Below are 15,705 nucleotides of genomic sequence, written 5' to 3'. Positions count from 1 at the left end.
TAAATTGTTCATGACCTAATACAATGAATTTGTATTTACGATTTCCATCTTAGTAAGAAAGATATGATGTGGTCTATCAGTCAATTTTGACAGTCACACTGTTTTAATTCGGACAATTTCTGATATATATATATATATATATTTTATGAAACCTTTGGTAAATCATGACAAAGTAAAATATATGAGGTTGTTTTTACCATTACCTGCAGGTAAATGATAGAACAAACATGAAAACTTATTTCAAATCAATATAGATTAAAAACAAAATTGATTTCACATTGACCGTAACATGTTATTTGCATTCTGTCATATATAAAGTAAATTGTGATTATTCCATGTAATTCAATTTAAAAAAATACGATGTGGTACGATTGCCAATAATGCAACTTTCTAACTATTTGTCACTGTATGGCCTTCAACAATGAACAACACCAAGCCTTAAAAGGTACCAAAACAACATATGTAAAACAATTGAAACGAAAAAAACTTTAACTTTTAGGCCTAATTCATGTACAAACAATACTAATAACAAATATGATATACAGCAACAAATAAAAACCACTGATTGTAGCGGGATTTAAAATGTTTACAGGCACTTAAACAGACCTTTTGTCTGGAACATTGGCACAAAAGCATCAGATATCACCGAAAGCTTGACACATCCTTTCGACAAAGCACACACAATAATCCACACGACAAACAAACTGACTTGAGACACAAAGGACATATCTGAGAGTATTTGCATTCACTACTACATCTATCGTTAGAAGACCGTAAATGTTGATAGCTGTTTGGCGATTATATATGTATATATATATATATATATTCTACCACTGCATCGAGTGTGATACGATATTTATCCAATCGAGACAGTTACATTTTCAAATTTAAAACGCGAGGCTCGCCGAGCGTTTTAAAAATTTTAAATCTAACTGTCGAGAGTGGATAAATATCGTATTACACGAGATTTGGTGGTGGAATCTGTTTCTCTAATGATTTTCATACAAAACGCAGGGAAACTTATTCCTTCTTTTCGACTGATCTGCAAAAAGATGTGTTCTTTCTATGTGACGTCACCAGACATGGTCGCCTTTTTTCATGCCGTCACAATAGGAAACTCAGAGGAAAACAAGAAAAGTCGACGTCATAATCGGATTTTAACCAATGAAGAACTGAGATCAAACGAACCACACGTTGATTAAATTATTTTATACAAATGGTGCAAAAAGGGATAAATTGACGAAGAATTAGAGAAATCTTTTTATCTGATAACAAAGCCTTTTCTTTAACGATAAGAACACCATTAAAAAATTGTATTACATTGAAAATGAATATCCGATGAGTTTTTGTAAAGGATCGATAAGTTTACACTTAATATCTAAACTATGGGCTGCATACAGATGGTTATGATGTGACAGGTAGACCCAAACCTTTGTATCTATGAAAGAATTTAATACTAGTAAATGTTTTAAGCAATTTGTGGTAATAAATAATGATATATCAGTGATAATTAGGAGGGACGAAAGATACCAGAGGGAGAGTCAAACTCATAGATTGAAAATAAACTGACAGCGCCATGGCTAAAAATAAAAGACGAACAGACCAATAATATTACAGAAGAAAAAACATAGAAAACTAAAGACTAAGCAACACGAACCCCATCAAAAACTGGGGATGATTTCAGGTGCTCTGGAAGAGTAAGCAGATCCTTCTCCACATGTGGCACCCGTCGCGTTGATTATGTTATTACAAATCCGGTAAATAGTCTTATTCGGTAGGTCAAATTCATGTAAAGCTTACTTTCATTGAAATATATAATATTATTACGTACAAGGGTAAAGTGAACGAACTACGCAAAACTATCACCGCTGGTTGAGTTGTTAAGTGTTTTACCCACTTAAAAGTTATTTTCGTCTGTTTAATCACTTTTTTGCTTAATCTTACTTTATCAAACACAAAGAACAAGTATATAGTATATATTGTAATTTGCTATACATTCTGAACCAATATGACCAAAAAGGCATTAGACTTAATGTAAATGCCAGTCCTGCTCTTTTTTTTTTATTATCCGGAAAATTTTCTTCATTCATATAACTTTTATCTGGTTTAAATCAAAGTACTTCAGTATTATTTTACAAACATACAAAAGAATTGATTATTTCCCTTCTTTATAATCAATATTCAATGTTATATAATCGTCACTTGAATATAAGATATTAGTTGATAAGAAATCCATAGAAACTGTGACGAATAGTTCGCGAACAAGTAAGTTTTTTATTTTGTGAGTTTTCCCGTCTAAAAAAGTTTTTCAATAAGGTACCAAGACCTTGTTGAAAAATATTCGGTATCAACTTCACAAATAATACATGATGGGCTTGAAGTATAAATTTTAGGTACTGACGTTGTTTGTCATCTTATTTATGTGTTATAGTGTGTTTTTTTTTCGCGGTGGTTATATTTGTATTATTGTCTTTCATTTTTGTTCATATACTTGCCTATATGACATTTTGTTTTTCTTTTTTGACATATTTGGTTGTGTTTATAATGATTTAAGATTATAACACAATTTGGACTTCTGTACCCCTTTTTTGTAATTTTTACCTATTATATGTCTGTTTGTTTTGTTTACACATTGTAATGCGTCTTTCAAGACAAATTGAAAGAGTTGGTATTGCTTTGCTTCATAAAAAAGAATGGTCAACGTAGATACAAGTATCTTGTCTTAAAGGGGGATAAATCCTACTTTGTAAAGGATCACTCTGATTCAAACAAAAAAATCTCTGAAACTGACATTATCAAGATGCTTGATTTCTTGAGTGACAACATATTTGTAACGTTCGGAGAACGTGTTTTTCAACAGACTGTCGATATTCCAATGGGAACCAATTGTGTCCCTCTTGTCTACTTGTTTCTTTATTATTATGAGGCTGACTTCATGCAAGAACTTCTTAGGAAGAAAGATAAGAAGTTAGCAATATTCTTTAACTCGACTTTTCGCTATAAAGATGATGTTCTTTCACTAAATAATTCAAAATTTGGTGACTATGTTGAATACATCTATCCCATCGAACTAGAGATAAAGGATAATACAGATACAGTTAAGTCGGCCTCATATCTTGACTAACATCTAGAAATTGACAATGAAGGTCGGTTGAAAACAAAACTCTACGACAAAAGAGATGATTTCAGCTTTCCAATTGTGAACTTTCCATTTCTAAGTAGAAATATACCAGCAGCACCTGCATACGGTATATATATCTCCCAATTAAGACGATATTCCTGTGCTTGCATTTCCTATCATGATTTTCTTGATAGAGGATTGCTCTTCACAAGGAAGCTATTAAACCAAGAGTTCCAAATGGTGAAGTTGAAATCATCCCTTCGTAAATGTTACGGACACCATCACGAGTTGGTTGACCGTTATGGAATAACCGTTTCACAAATGATATCGGATATGTTCCTTACGTCGTAACTACAATACCCTTCCCTTTCATGAATGTGACCTACCGAATTAGTCTATTTTTCTGTTTGACTCTCCGTTTTTTCATAGCTAGACCGGCCATTGGTCCAGCAATTAATGTAATGTTTATAAACACTTTTTTTCTACACGACGTTTTTGACGCAATTATATAAAAAAAAAAATGAGACGAAAGACATATGGTTTTCATTGGAATTATTGAAAGATATATGTAAACAGTTTCATAATAAGTATTCTTTAGTTTTCTATGTGGTGTCATGTGTACTATCTTTCGTCCCTCTTTTCAAGCGATTGAAATTCTACTTTTGCAAATTTTGGGGAAATATGTGACATCTATTTTCCCCTTTTTGCAATATTTTATAGCAAATGAATGCAGATTGTTGCCATGGATACACCCAAAAGAAGTTATATTTTACCATTTTATATACTGGATAGAAAATCTATGGAAGATTCTGATTACATACATATGCACATATATGACACAAACAATACGCTTAATATTGCAAGAAAGCAATGAAAAAGGGATGGGGAAATTTTAATACTGTTTATTGCTACCTAAGCAACACGGCGGGTGCAACATGTGGAGCAGGATCTGCTTACCCTTCCGGAGCACCTGTGATCACCTCTAGTTTTTGGTGGCGTTCGTGTTGCCTATTCTTTAGTTTTATATGTTGTTTCCTGTGTGCTATTGTTTGTCTGCTTGTCTTTTTCGTTTTTAGCCATGGCATTGTCAGTTTATTTTCGATTTATGAGTTTGACTGTCCCTCTGGTATCTTTCGTCCCTCTTTCATACAAGTGAGAGGTTTAGCTAGTTATAAATCAAAGTAAAGCCTCCATTTTCTACATTAAGAAATTACTGTATACCAAGTCACGGGTAAGTCTTGTAAAGACGAAATACGGGTCTTGCGTACAAACTTTGAATTCTGGTATCTCGAAATAGTTTATTCACAACCGAAGGGTCGATGGACCTGTTCTTCCAACCGAGAGTATCACCAGCTCAGTTGTCAGAACTTCAGGGACATAATTATAAATTGCCTGGTTACCAAAACCTTTCGAAGTACTAAACTTAGTATTTTTTTTTTACCACAGGAATAGATTACCTAAGCTGTATTTAGCAAAATGTTAAGGAATTTTAAGTCCTCAATGTTCTTCAGCTATGTACTTTATTTGGCTTTAATTTATTGAATCAAGCGTTATTGATGAGTCATGGGTAGACAAAAAGCACTTCTAGCGGACAAAATTTAAATTCTAGTATCTATTACGAGTTAATATACAATCACTGGGATACACTCTTGGTAAGGATCTTTCTCCGAAAGTATCACCTGATAATGTCATAATTATAAATTAACTGTTTAAAAAGTTTGAATGACGAAATCAAGGATTTTTAACCAAGGAATAGATTACATTAGCTGAATTTGGAGAATTTTGGATCAGCAAATTTGGTAATTTAAATTTAAACATATTTGCCTATTTAACCTTTTTAATTTGAACGTTACTGATGTGTTTTGTGTTAACGAAACACGTGTCTGGCTTACATTATTTCGATCCTGGTATCTTTGAGGATTTTTTTTTATATTGATATGTCTGATTTTGATTCTTTGTCATGTTAAATACTTCATATTTTTAATAATATATATATCCAACGACATGAGATATAGAACTGCATGAAGATGCATTTTACTAACAGAAATTCCGATAATTATAATTTACTACTTTCCTCAAGATCGAGTTCATTGCACATTATATTTTTTCTCTGTTCATCTATTAAAAGAAGCAATGTAATCATAGCAAAACTTGTTTCGCGCGTTTATTGTTTTTCTGTGTTTTAACTTTATCGTGGTGAAGTTTTCTTTGTAGGATTTGCATACTAAAAATACTTTCTGTTGAGTGTTTCTGCATGTTGTGGTTCTCGATAAAGACCATAGCAACCTCTGTATCTCTTTTTTTATTGACTTTTGCGGTTGGATTTCTACATATATGTATATTTTATTTAAAGAATTTCAGAAACGGCAGTCAGATCATCACTAGAATATTTCTTTCAGACATGGATTCTAAAGATAACCAGGTCCATCCAAATTCTCAAAACTATAATCAGCACCCAAATGCTCCAAGCTATAACCAAGCGCCATCGTCTCAGTCTATGCAAAGGTACGACCAAGTACCGCAACAACAACAACAGTCGTCAACTACTGTTGTTATTGCACAGCCCCAACAGCATGGTAACCCACTTTTACTTGTAGACAGACACGGTATCAGGGACTGGTCTACTGGAATATTTGATTGCTGTTCTGATGTCGGAAATTGTATGTAACTAAACATTAAGTTTAAAATTGATATTAAGACATGTTAAAATTAAAATGTTACATATCAAAAGCACGAATCTACAAAGTACTTCTGTTTTCCTTGCAAGACGACTTTAACCAGATTTGGCACCACAATTTTCTTTTATTTTTAATTTGATTTGACCTTTGAACATATGTATTCGAGCGCTATTGATAATGAAGACTAAAAATGTCTGTCGTACTATATTATCAGGATGTATCTGTGCTATATTAGAATATTGAGATACTTAGTCATTTTAAATTTTATATTTATTTTAAACCAGACACCAAATGCAAATACATTATACATCATGCATTATAATACAGATTTTTTAAATTTTTTAAGTAAAAAGTTAATATAAGATAAATAAAAAGTGATGTGTGATAGACATTATCAATTTTCACATGCTTGACTGGACATGTTTTAATTATTATTTTTTTATTTTTTGTTTTGTTATTTCAGGTTTGTTCACTTTTTGTTGTTGTTCTTGTGCTATGGCATCTTTAGCATCGCGTCTTGGTGAATGTTGTTGTACTATGTGCTGTGTTCCTGCCGCGCCAATAAATATGAGGACCAGGATAAGGACCATGGGTGGAATAAGAGTAAGTTTAGTTATTTCAAAACAATAAAACTGGAATTAACTTACACTGACATCAATTTGCTAACTTTTAATTCATTTTGTCTTTGGGTAATAGGCGTATGAGAATTTATCTCATTGTTAATCATACTTAATCTATTTTTTTCTCTCTCTCTCTCTCTCTATATATATATATATATATATTATATTATATTGGATCATGTATTCCTACGATCTGACGAGAAACATTAACATTTCTTTTGATAAAAGTATTTGATAATACTAAGTTTCATTGATAACAGACATATCTGTTTTTGGTGGTAAATGTACTTGAAAGTTTATTTCGGATCAATATTTTTTATACTAGTTTTAACAAAACAGTCTATCGCAGTCACAAATAGTAAAAAGTTACATAATAAATGCATACTTCCTGCGTGCATAATATATATAGATTTAAAATTCCAAATATGTTTAGTTAAATATGTTTAGTTATAACTTATTATCTGAGAGACTAAAAATCTGTTTACGTCATAAAATAAAGAAACGGTGAATTTTTTAAATGTAAAAACAATATCAGAGAGACGAAAGATGTCAAATAATATAAAAAGATCAAATATTTGTAGGAATAACGGTATAATGTTTTAACCATTACTTCCAAAGTGCTGCAGAAACCAATATAACTCAGTTTGTCAAAATTACATTGGCATTCGAAGTTGAGATACAAATTTTATATCAATTCATGTCATTGATTACCTACAAATAAAGTTCAATAAATAAACTTGACATAAGAGACATTTTAGATTGTACGGTTGAAAATGATTTCGTAATATTATGAATTGTTACAGGTGCTTTCTAGGAAAGTTATTCAGAAGCCTAGAATCAATTTCATATGAAACAAGATCTTCGTACCCTTTTAATATATTTCAAGATATATAAGTTTAAGCTAAAAAAATATATAAAAATGTGTATAACCATACATGTCTAGAAAACTATTTGATTTGTACAAAGATAATTTGTTGTGCATTGCTTTTGAATCCATCGTATATATACAATCCAATATATATATAAATGTTAACCTCAAACCGCAAAAATTATAGTTACACTATACAATATTTTCATCAAAGCTAAGAATCAAGTAAACAAATATAACAATATTTAGATTGATAAGAGTAATGCGCTGAAAGAAATTTATTTCGTTATGTTAATCATTTTACTGAGATATCTGCTTGTTTCTAATCAAATTTGAAGAAAAAAAAATAGAAAAAAAATAGCATATAAAAATCAAATTCGACATTTGCAAACCAATTCTTCGTTGAGAGTTCACGACAGTCTATTTATTCCTTTTCTAATAACATGTTGATACGACTATTTGCTTTTTGTCGTCGATAAGGAAAGGCTTTAAAAATACAATTTTAGTTACAATCAAAAGTGAATAATGTTTGTTATAAAAAGGACATAGTTCAAGTAAAATCAACAATAGTATAACGATGTTCAAAACGCATAAATCGATAGAAAAAAACAAATCCGGGTCACAAACCAAAACCGAGGGAAACGCATTAAATATAAGAGGAGAATGACGACACAACATTAAAATGTAACACACACAGAAACGAACTAAGCATTAGACAAAATTCGATGAGAATAACAAATATAACATCAAAACTAAATACATGAATTTGGGATCTTTTCTCTAATGATTGGATAGAAAAAATGGAGATATGATTCAAAAGAGATCTGACAGGTTAACCAAAATCATCGTGTGGTGTATGATGACGTTGTCGTTTTCGTCAATTTGAGGGTAATACTTTTATCAACTTTTTTGGTTTTATCAAAAATAGATCTTTCATGCAGTTTAACAAGTGCAGATATTACTTGATATATACTTATGTAATGTACTTTGTAGGGCGACATGTGTAATGATTGTTTGACAGTTTCGTGCTGTTATATGTGTGCAGCATGTCAAGAAGCCAGGGAACTGAAGAATATGGGATTATAAGAAATGTTTTAGAAGTGTTGTTTTTTAAGCAGAATACTATTGTATTACATTCAAAAATTTAAACTCGTTTATTTGTTGCTTTATTATTTAAGTCTTTACCTACATAGATGTATTTTTTGCTAAGGTTTTTTTTTATCTAATGATCAATTTGAAATAAAATAAGATTTGTTATAATTGTCAAAAAAATATTTACAAAACACCGAATTCCTGACAAAATCAAATATTGCACTATATCCGCCCAAAGAAAATATGGAAAACCCCCTTTATATTTCTGACTTGTTATATACATTTTCAGGTTTTATAGCTGGCGAAAGCTCGAAACACAATTGTTGATCGTTTTCTTATATTGACAAAATTAAAAACAGACAGAATTGTACAAAATTCAAATCCTGCAACTAAAAGAAATGTATATATACAAAGACAACTGACTTCAGACACACATATAAATCAACCTGACAAGATGCCAACCAAGAAACGTTTTTGTAGCTGATATTACATACAATGTACAGTACAGTAAAAACATTTTTATATACATATTCCCGATATTAATGATTAAGTAAATAAAGGCAACTTATAGTTATCAAAGGTATCAGGATTATGATTTAGTACGCCAGACGCGTGTTTCGTCTAAATAAGACTCATCAGTGACGCTCATATTAAAATATTTATAACGCCAAATAAGTACAAAGTTGAAGAGCATTTAGGATTCAAAATTCCAAAAAAACAATAGTTTATCGGTGTTCAAATGTCATAAATCGATTGATAGAAAACAAACGAGGGAAACACATTAAATATAAGTCGACACAACATGCAACCTGTAGGACAACAACAAACATATTCCACCACGGACAAATACTACAGAATATTAAAAACCAGTGACGTGCTAACGTAATTAACATGCAGCCTCGAACGTTATACAATTATTTTCACAATATAAAACTTTAGATATTTTTTAATTCAAAATTGAAGTCAGTTTATAAGCTATAAAAGGCACCATGTAATAAGATATAAATCAATATAAAAGAGAAAAATTAGCGGCCTTGTTGATGAATTAAACAATAAACGAAAGCAAATTGATATACAACGATTAACGAAAACAAGTAAATTACAGCCTCCTAACTATAAATAGCCATATGCAGAATGTTATGAGATTAAAGATATCTGCGAGCATTCAATGTATAATAAGAAACACAAATTGTCGATATAAGAGTACGTGCAATTACTGAAAGCTAGTTGAAAGTCAATTTTAAATAATAATCGTACATAGTTTTTACGCGATGGTGAAACATTCGGCCAGTAATTTTACTTGGGCATCGACAGTTATTGTAATAGCTCATCAAAAATACAAAGCTTATTCTTTTGTAATTCAGCTATGCGTAAATATTGTTGCTTCTAGGACCAAAACATTGTGCCAAATACTGTTAAGACAATCTATGGAGGGGAATAGAAAACCTAAGTGTTTGAATAATCGAACCAATGAACTAAAATGAACAACGTTATAAACTTTTAATATCCTAAATGAGCACGTTGCATTACACATTTGAGATCAATTTCTGTTGATATAGAGTTCAGGTATGATGATGGGAATGCTTTACGACCTTTACTGGTAGTACAGCTCATGCACGGTCGGTAAATTTCAGGTATAATGATGAACGATTTTAACGTACTTGACTGGCTATGCAGCTCTTGCATGGTCGGTAATTTTAGGTAGATTAGCTGTATACCACTATCCTTGTTTCAAAAATAAAAATACACATCAGTGTAGTTTTACGTTAAAATCTGCAAAATTTGAGATAGCAATTTAAATATAAAACTGTTTATTCAAATAAGACAATACGGGATTTATTGAATAATGTAAAGATTGTTTTTCCAAATACCAAATATAAGAGTTGTTATGTTAAAAATTGCAACTTAGCAATATACTAAAAGACAACTCTTATAGTAACATTTTTATAAAGAAATGTGAATGAATTTTTATTTTTCTACTTGTATCAAGAACACAAGTTAGGTGACACCACTTTTTCTTTTAATTTCTAAAAGCATACTGGGAAACATATCTCTCACATTTTATTTTGATGTTATATCTGATAGATTTCCTTCTATTCACAAAAAGTATTTTTTTAAAGAATAATCTATAAAAATGGTGAATTCTGCAAAACGTTTAGCTTGAAAATACAGCACGTTAACCCAGATTTGTTTTTAAATATTTTGGTGAAAAGAAGCACGGTGAAATTTTCATTTTTACAAAATGAACGATTTATGTCAGAGGAAACATTTAGCGATTATCCACCTTAATTAAGATAGTTGGTAAGTTGCCACTAGCTGAAAACGACAGACAGTAAATGGATATAAGAAGATGTGGTATGAGTGCAAAAGAGTCAAGTCTCCATCTAAGTCACAATTTGTAGAAGAAAATCATTTAATTTCAAATGCAGTCTTCAACACGGAGCATGTGCTCACACCGAACAGCAAGCTGTAAAGATCCCCAAAATGATATGTGTACAACAGTTCAAACGAGGAAAAAAACGGCCCAATTTACATAAACTAGAGGCTCTAAAGAGCCTGTATCGCTCACCTGATTCTAATATGGGTGCCAATGAGACAACCCTCCATCCAAGTCACAATTTATAAGACATGCATTTGTGTTGGAGGCCGTATTTCGACATTAAATGTTTTACTTTTACAAATTGTGACTTGAATGGAGAATTGTCTCAGTGGAATCCATACCACATTTTTTATAGATATTTTTATAGATATATTTTACTTTAACTGTCTTTTAGATATTTTAAGTAAAAACGTTTTGTTGCATTAACTTGAACATTCCTTAAAATACAGAAACCAAATGATTTGAGCGACTTACTGACGGATAGTACAAATGCTATCGTAGATATCTTAGATAGCTAGAATGCTAGTTACATTACTAGTTGCCAACTTTATAGGGCTTATATCGGCACATGAATTATTTTGTCAAAAATGAAAATAAAACTAATCCAATTTTTTAAACTTCTTTGTCATGCTCGGAAGTATACATTTGTTAAAGTATTTCTTCTCTCAATAATTTCGAAAACGTTCAAATTATATACGACACAATTGTCTAAGTGATCATGACATTAACAACTGTTAATGAAACAATGGTATTTTTGTTGAATGATTAAATCATCAAGGAATTCCTTATTAAATAGAAAAAGGAAGGCATTCCATGCATCACTTTTCGGAATCTTTTCGTCAATTTTGACATAACAGAATATCTCTTATCACCATATAACGTATCTGCAAGTACATCAGGAACACAGTACTATTCCGGAGCACTCGAGTTAACCAGGGAACTTATTGGGTTCTTGTTACTCAATCTTTTTTCTCTCCCTTTTTAATATGCATGTTTTGTAATTGTTTTGTCTCTTTATAACAATTTTCGTTTTTGGCTTTTTTTAATCGCATTATCAATATGTGTTTCCATCTTCTGATCTTTTCATATCGATCACTAATTTGATTACATAAGATTATGCCACGAGATTCAAACATATCACACTGTCGATAAATTTATCGAAAACGATAATATAATCGACGAAACACAACATTGAAACGACTTACGTCAGCGGTAACTAATTTCAGGAGAACCGATTAATATAAAAATGGAGCAGAAACTACAAATGGAACAGTTCAACTTTTTGCTGAAGATGCACAGAAAACAACATTGAAAAAACGACCATAAAAACAAATACATCAAACTAGATTTCGAAGGGTTGACTTTAACTTTACACTAGGATCTTAAGTTTATTAGCATGATTGTAGGTACTAACTCTCTCTCTCTCTGGGGGAAATAGTGCATGGGAAGAAATGCAAACTATAGAATATCGTATCAAATTGGATTATTAATCTCCATATGCAAAAGCTGCCGGAATATTGTTGTAAGAAATTGTAAGTTACAAAATGGGACATTGAAATCATCCCTTTGTCGTAAAGGTTTTTCCTGACCTGACATTCATGGTAAACTTTTAGATTTAAGTTAAGATATGAGGTTTACCTTAGGATCGCTAATAGTTTAGTAAAAGAATCATTTGAAAGTTCAGTGGATGCCGTTATGTTTCACTTTGCCGTTGTAGAATATTGTTAATCGAGAATATGTACAAATAGTTGCAAATTCCGTGGACTTTCAATTACAAACAATAAAACGTTAAAAATTGATGTTTTGCAAAAATCCATATGAAGTTGGCGAATGATAATGTAGTAAAACGTATATGTTTTTTGTATTACTATCTCTATTTTTCAAAAGGTTGCTCATAACCATCAAATGTGATTGATAAAAGCTATTTCTTTTGACATGATCAATTCGATAGATGCTCCTAGAGGGACATCAGCTGCTTACCCATTTGTATCACCTGATTATATCTCTAGTTTTGAAAGTTCTCTAAAGCTAGCATTTCAAGAAAACATCGATGATGAAATCGCATATGATAATTAAACATCAAATCATATACCAGTTAACTAAAACCTGATTGTATCCGTATAATTTTTAAATGTATGACGTCAACCAAACTTTTGACAATCCTTAAGTGCATATGTTGTATCTATTATTCCAATTTCAAGGGGATTGATGCTTTCAACAAAGTAACAAAACTTTGAACTGCTAGCATCGATATAACTTAACCAAATACATATATAAAAAAAGAAGATGGGGTATGATTGCCAATGAGTCACTTTCTGTAGGAGAACAAAATGACACAGAAATTAACAACTATAGGTCACCGTACGGCCTTCAACAATATGCAAAGTTCATACCGCACAGTCAGCTATAAAAGGCCCGAAATGACAATGTAAAACAATTCAAACGAGATTTTGTTTTGTTTATACCATTTGAAATGGTTTACATTAAGAATTATTTTAAGTGAAATCGTGATATGCAGTTATAAATGTCTCACACAATTAAGATGATAATGAACATCATTATATCTTGTTTTGCTCGTTTGTTTTTTTGTTCTTTTTGGTCTAAAAATTACATTTATATACTGTCATTCATAGGTATTATTTATACCAATTAACGAGTTCTTGTCATTCATAGGTATTATCTATACCTGTTAAAGAGTTCTTGATCGAAATTACCTTACATTTTATTGGTTGCTTTAAAAATACGTCTGTTAAAACTTAACTTGAACATTTATATCTATATATGGATCAGAAACAGCATAATTGCGTTTAGAATATTGAGTTGTTATAGCGGGTATGTCATTTGAAGGCTAAGTTCTTTGCATATTTTGTTTATAATGTTGGCTTGCAAATAATTTTGGTTTTAGAAATATTTACATTGGGAAATATATGAAGATCCGTTATAAATCATCTTACATTATTTAACTTTTAAAGAAGAAAAAAGAGTGCAACTTGTAACTCAATGTTTAAATTTGTTTTTGCATTTGACCTGTAGCAATCAAAGTGCTACTAACGAGTCTTATGTATATTGAACGCGGGTCTAGCTTACAAAATTATATTTTTAATATCTTAATTAGTTTTTAAAGCTTTTTGTTTTTATTATCGAATACATTTTTTGCTTGTCTTTTGGAATTGAAGAATACATATTCAATTGTGATAAGTTGTTTCATTGCATACGAGTTTTGATTAAAATCCTTATAAGATGTAGCAGAAGTCATTAATGCTTGTATGCAAACGTTCTGATAATGGTTATCGGTACAACAAAATACTGATATATCGCTCATATTGATACGTATATTTAAGGATGTTTGCATGTCATGTTTTTTATTTATTTTTTTTTTTAAATTTATCATATTTTATTGAAATCTGTACATTTGTTAGTTTAAAACATCAAGTACCGGTATCTTATCCCGGCCTCGTTAATATTAGTAAATAAAGATATTTATACAGTTGTTAGTTTTTGTTAGTATTTAACTACAATAATAATCAAGTATAACAAATGCACATGTTTTGAAAAAGTATATATATATAGTTTTTTTTATATTAAATTTCATTTTTTTTTCTTTTTTACACATGAACATAATGAGTTATACACACTTGTATGCATAATAGTTTTATACTCTAAACAGAAGATATATAATATATGTCATAGACACAGCTGTTTGATACATTGCACAAAATGAGTTTAAGACATAGGCTGTTTGGATATGAAATGTATATACATTATATGTAGAGTCTATTTGGTTTTTTTTTTGTTTTTATGAAAGTAAAGGAGTCCAGGGGTTCTAGCAGTTTTCTGCCCTACTGAGTAATTTATTTTTATAGAATTATTTTTTTTCTATTAATAAGTTTTCTTTTAAATATTTTTTTAGTGCTATTATATTGGTTTGTTTCATAGATAGTTTGCTTCTATAAATGTAGAATTTTGTTAACAGAAGTATTAAGTTTCTTATATCATTTTTAACTGTTTTTGTTAGAATACCAAATAAAATCAAATCAATATTTAAAGTTAGTTCTATTTCTGTCTTCTCAAATATCCAGGAGTTAAGGTCTTCCCATAGTTTAAACATATATGGACAGGTCCAGAATATATGTTCTATTGTTTCAACCCCGCCGCACCCAATCTTTATCTTTAATTTTTATTTTAAGGAGAAGTTCATTCGTGCCTATATTTGGAAATTTTGTCAGAATTTCGTAATTCTCTGGTTTTATTCATTTGAATGCGTGAACAAATTTTGCCCATGGACCCCCATTTTTCTTATTATAAATCTTTTACATGTATAATTATAAGCCATTTGTAAATAAATAAAGGCAACAGTAGTATACCGCTGTTCAAAACTCATAAATACATGGACAAAAAACAAAATCGGGGTAACAAACCAAAACCGAGGGAAACGCATTAAATATAAGAGGAGAACAACGACACAACACTAAAATGTAACACACACAGAAACGGACCAAGCATCAGACAAAATCCCATGAGAATAACAAATATAACATCTTATAAAGTCTTATAAAATCTTATTTATTTTTCATATATAATATAAATTTTTTTCTGAACTTTAACCGGTCAATGATAAAGCTATAAAAATTCAAGAAAGAACATTTTCCCGCCACAATTTCAATGGCTAATATTTCGAAAACAAGCACATTGACCCCTATACTCTTTTTGCTTTTTTGATTCCTCAATTAATCCCCTATCAATATATACTAGTGTTATGGAAAGCTATTAATTTTGAAACTAAGCAGCGAACTTCCTTAATGCATGCACTTGGTGAACTATTATTTTTTAATAGCCACCTTAAAGAATTACTTTTAACAATTTCCTGTGCGTATTGGCGTTGCAGTAGGGTTGTACAAATATAAGTGATCAGTTTCTGGATCCATTTAAGATAAAGATGGATTTTT

General features: G+C 30.6%; 1 protein-coding gene across 1 annotated transcript; it reads left to right on the top strand.

Moving 5' to 3' along the window:
- Window positions 1–5,522: 5,522 nt before the first annotated feature.
- Window positions 5,523–8,547, top strand: LOC143049331 (cornifelin homolog B-like). The gene is made up of 3 exons (XM_076223002.1): window positions 5,523–5,781; window positions 6,263–6,402; window positions 8,281–8,547. Exons 1-3 carry the CDS (start codon window positions 5,523–5,525, stop codon window positions 8,371–8,373), a joined length of 492 nt encoding a protein of 163 aa, XP_076079117.1. The 3' UTR covers window positions 8,374–8,547.
- Window positions 8,548–15,705: the final 7,158 nt, after the last annotated feature.

Source organism: Mytilus galloprovincialis, chromosome 10 (assembly GCF_965363235.1).
Source record: "Mytilus galloprovincialis chromosome 10, xbMytGall1.hap1.1, whole genome shotgun sequence".
Lineage (NCBI taxonomy): Eukaryota > Metazoa > Mollusca > Bivalvia > Mytilida > Mytilidae > Mytilus > Mytilus galloprovincialis.
Note: the sequence above shows the minus strand (reverse complement) of the source record. Positions and strands in the feature narration are given on the sequence as shown.

Coding starts and splice junctions, on each gene's coding strand:
- LOC143049331 (XM_076223002.1), top strand. CDS start 5,523: ATGGATTCTAAAGATAACCAGGTCCATCCAAATTCTCAAAACTATAAT. Junction 5,782..6,262: donor CTGTTCTGATGTCGGAAATT/GTATGTAACTAA, acceptor TTGTTATTTCAG/GTTTGTTCACTTTTTGTTGT. Junction 6,403..8,280: donor GGACCATGGGTGGAATAAGA/GTAAGTTTAGTT, acceptor TGTACTTTGTAG/GGCGACATGTGTAATGATTG.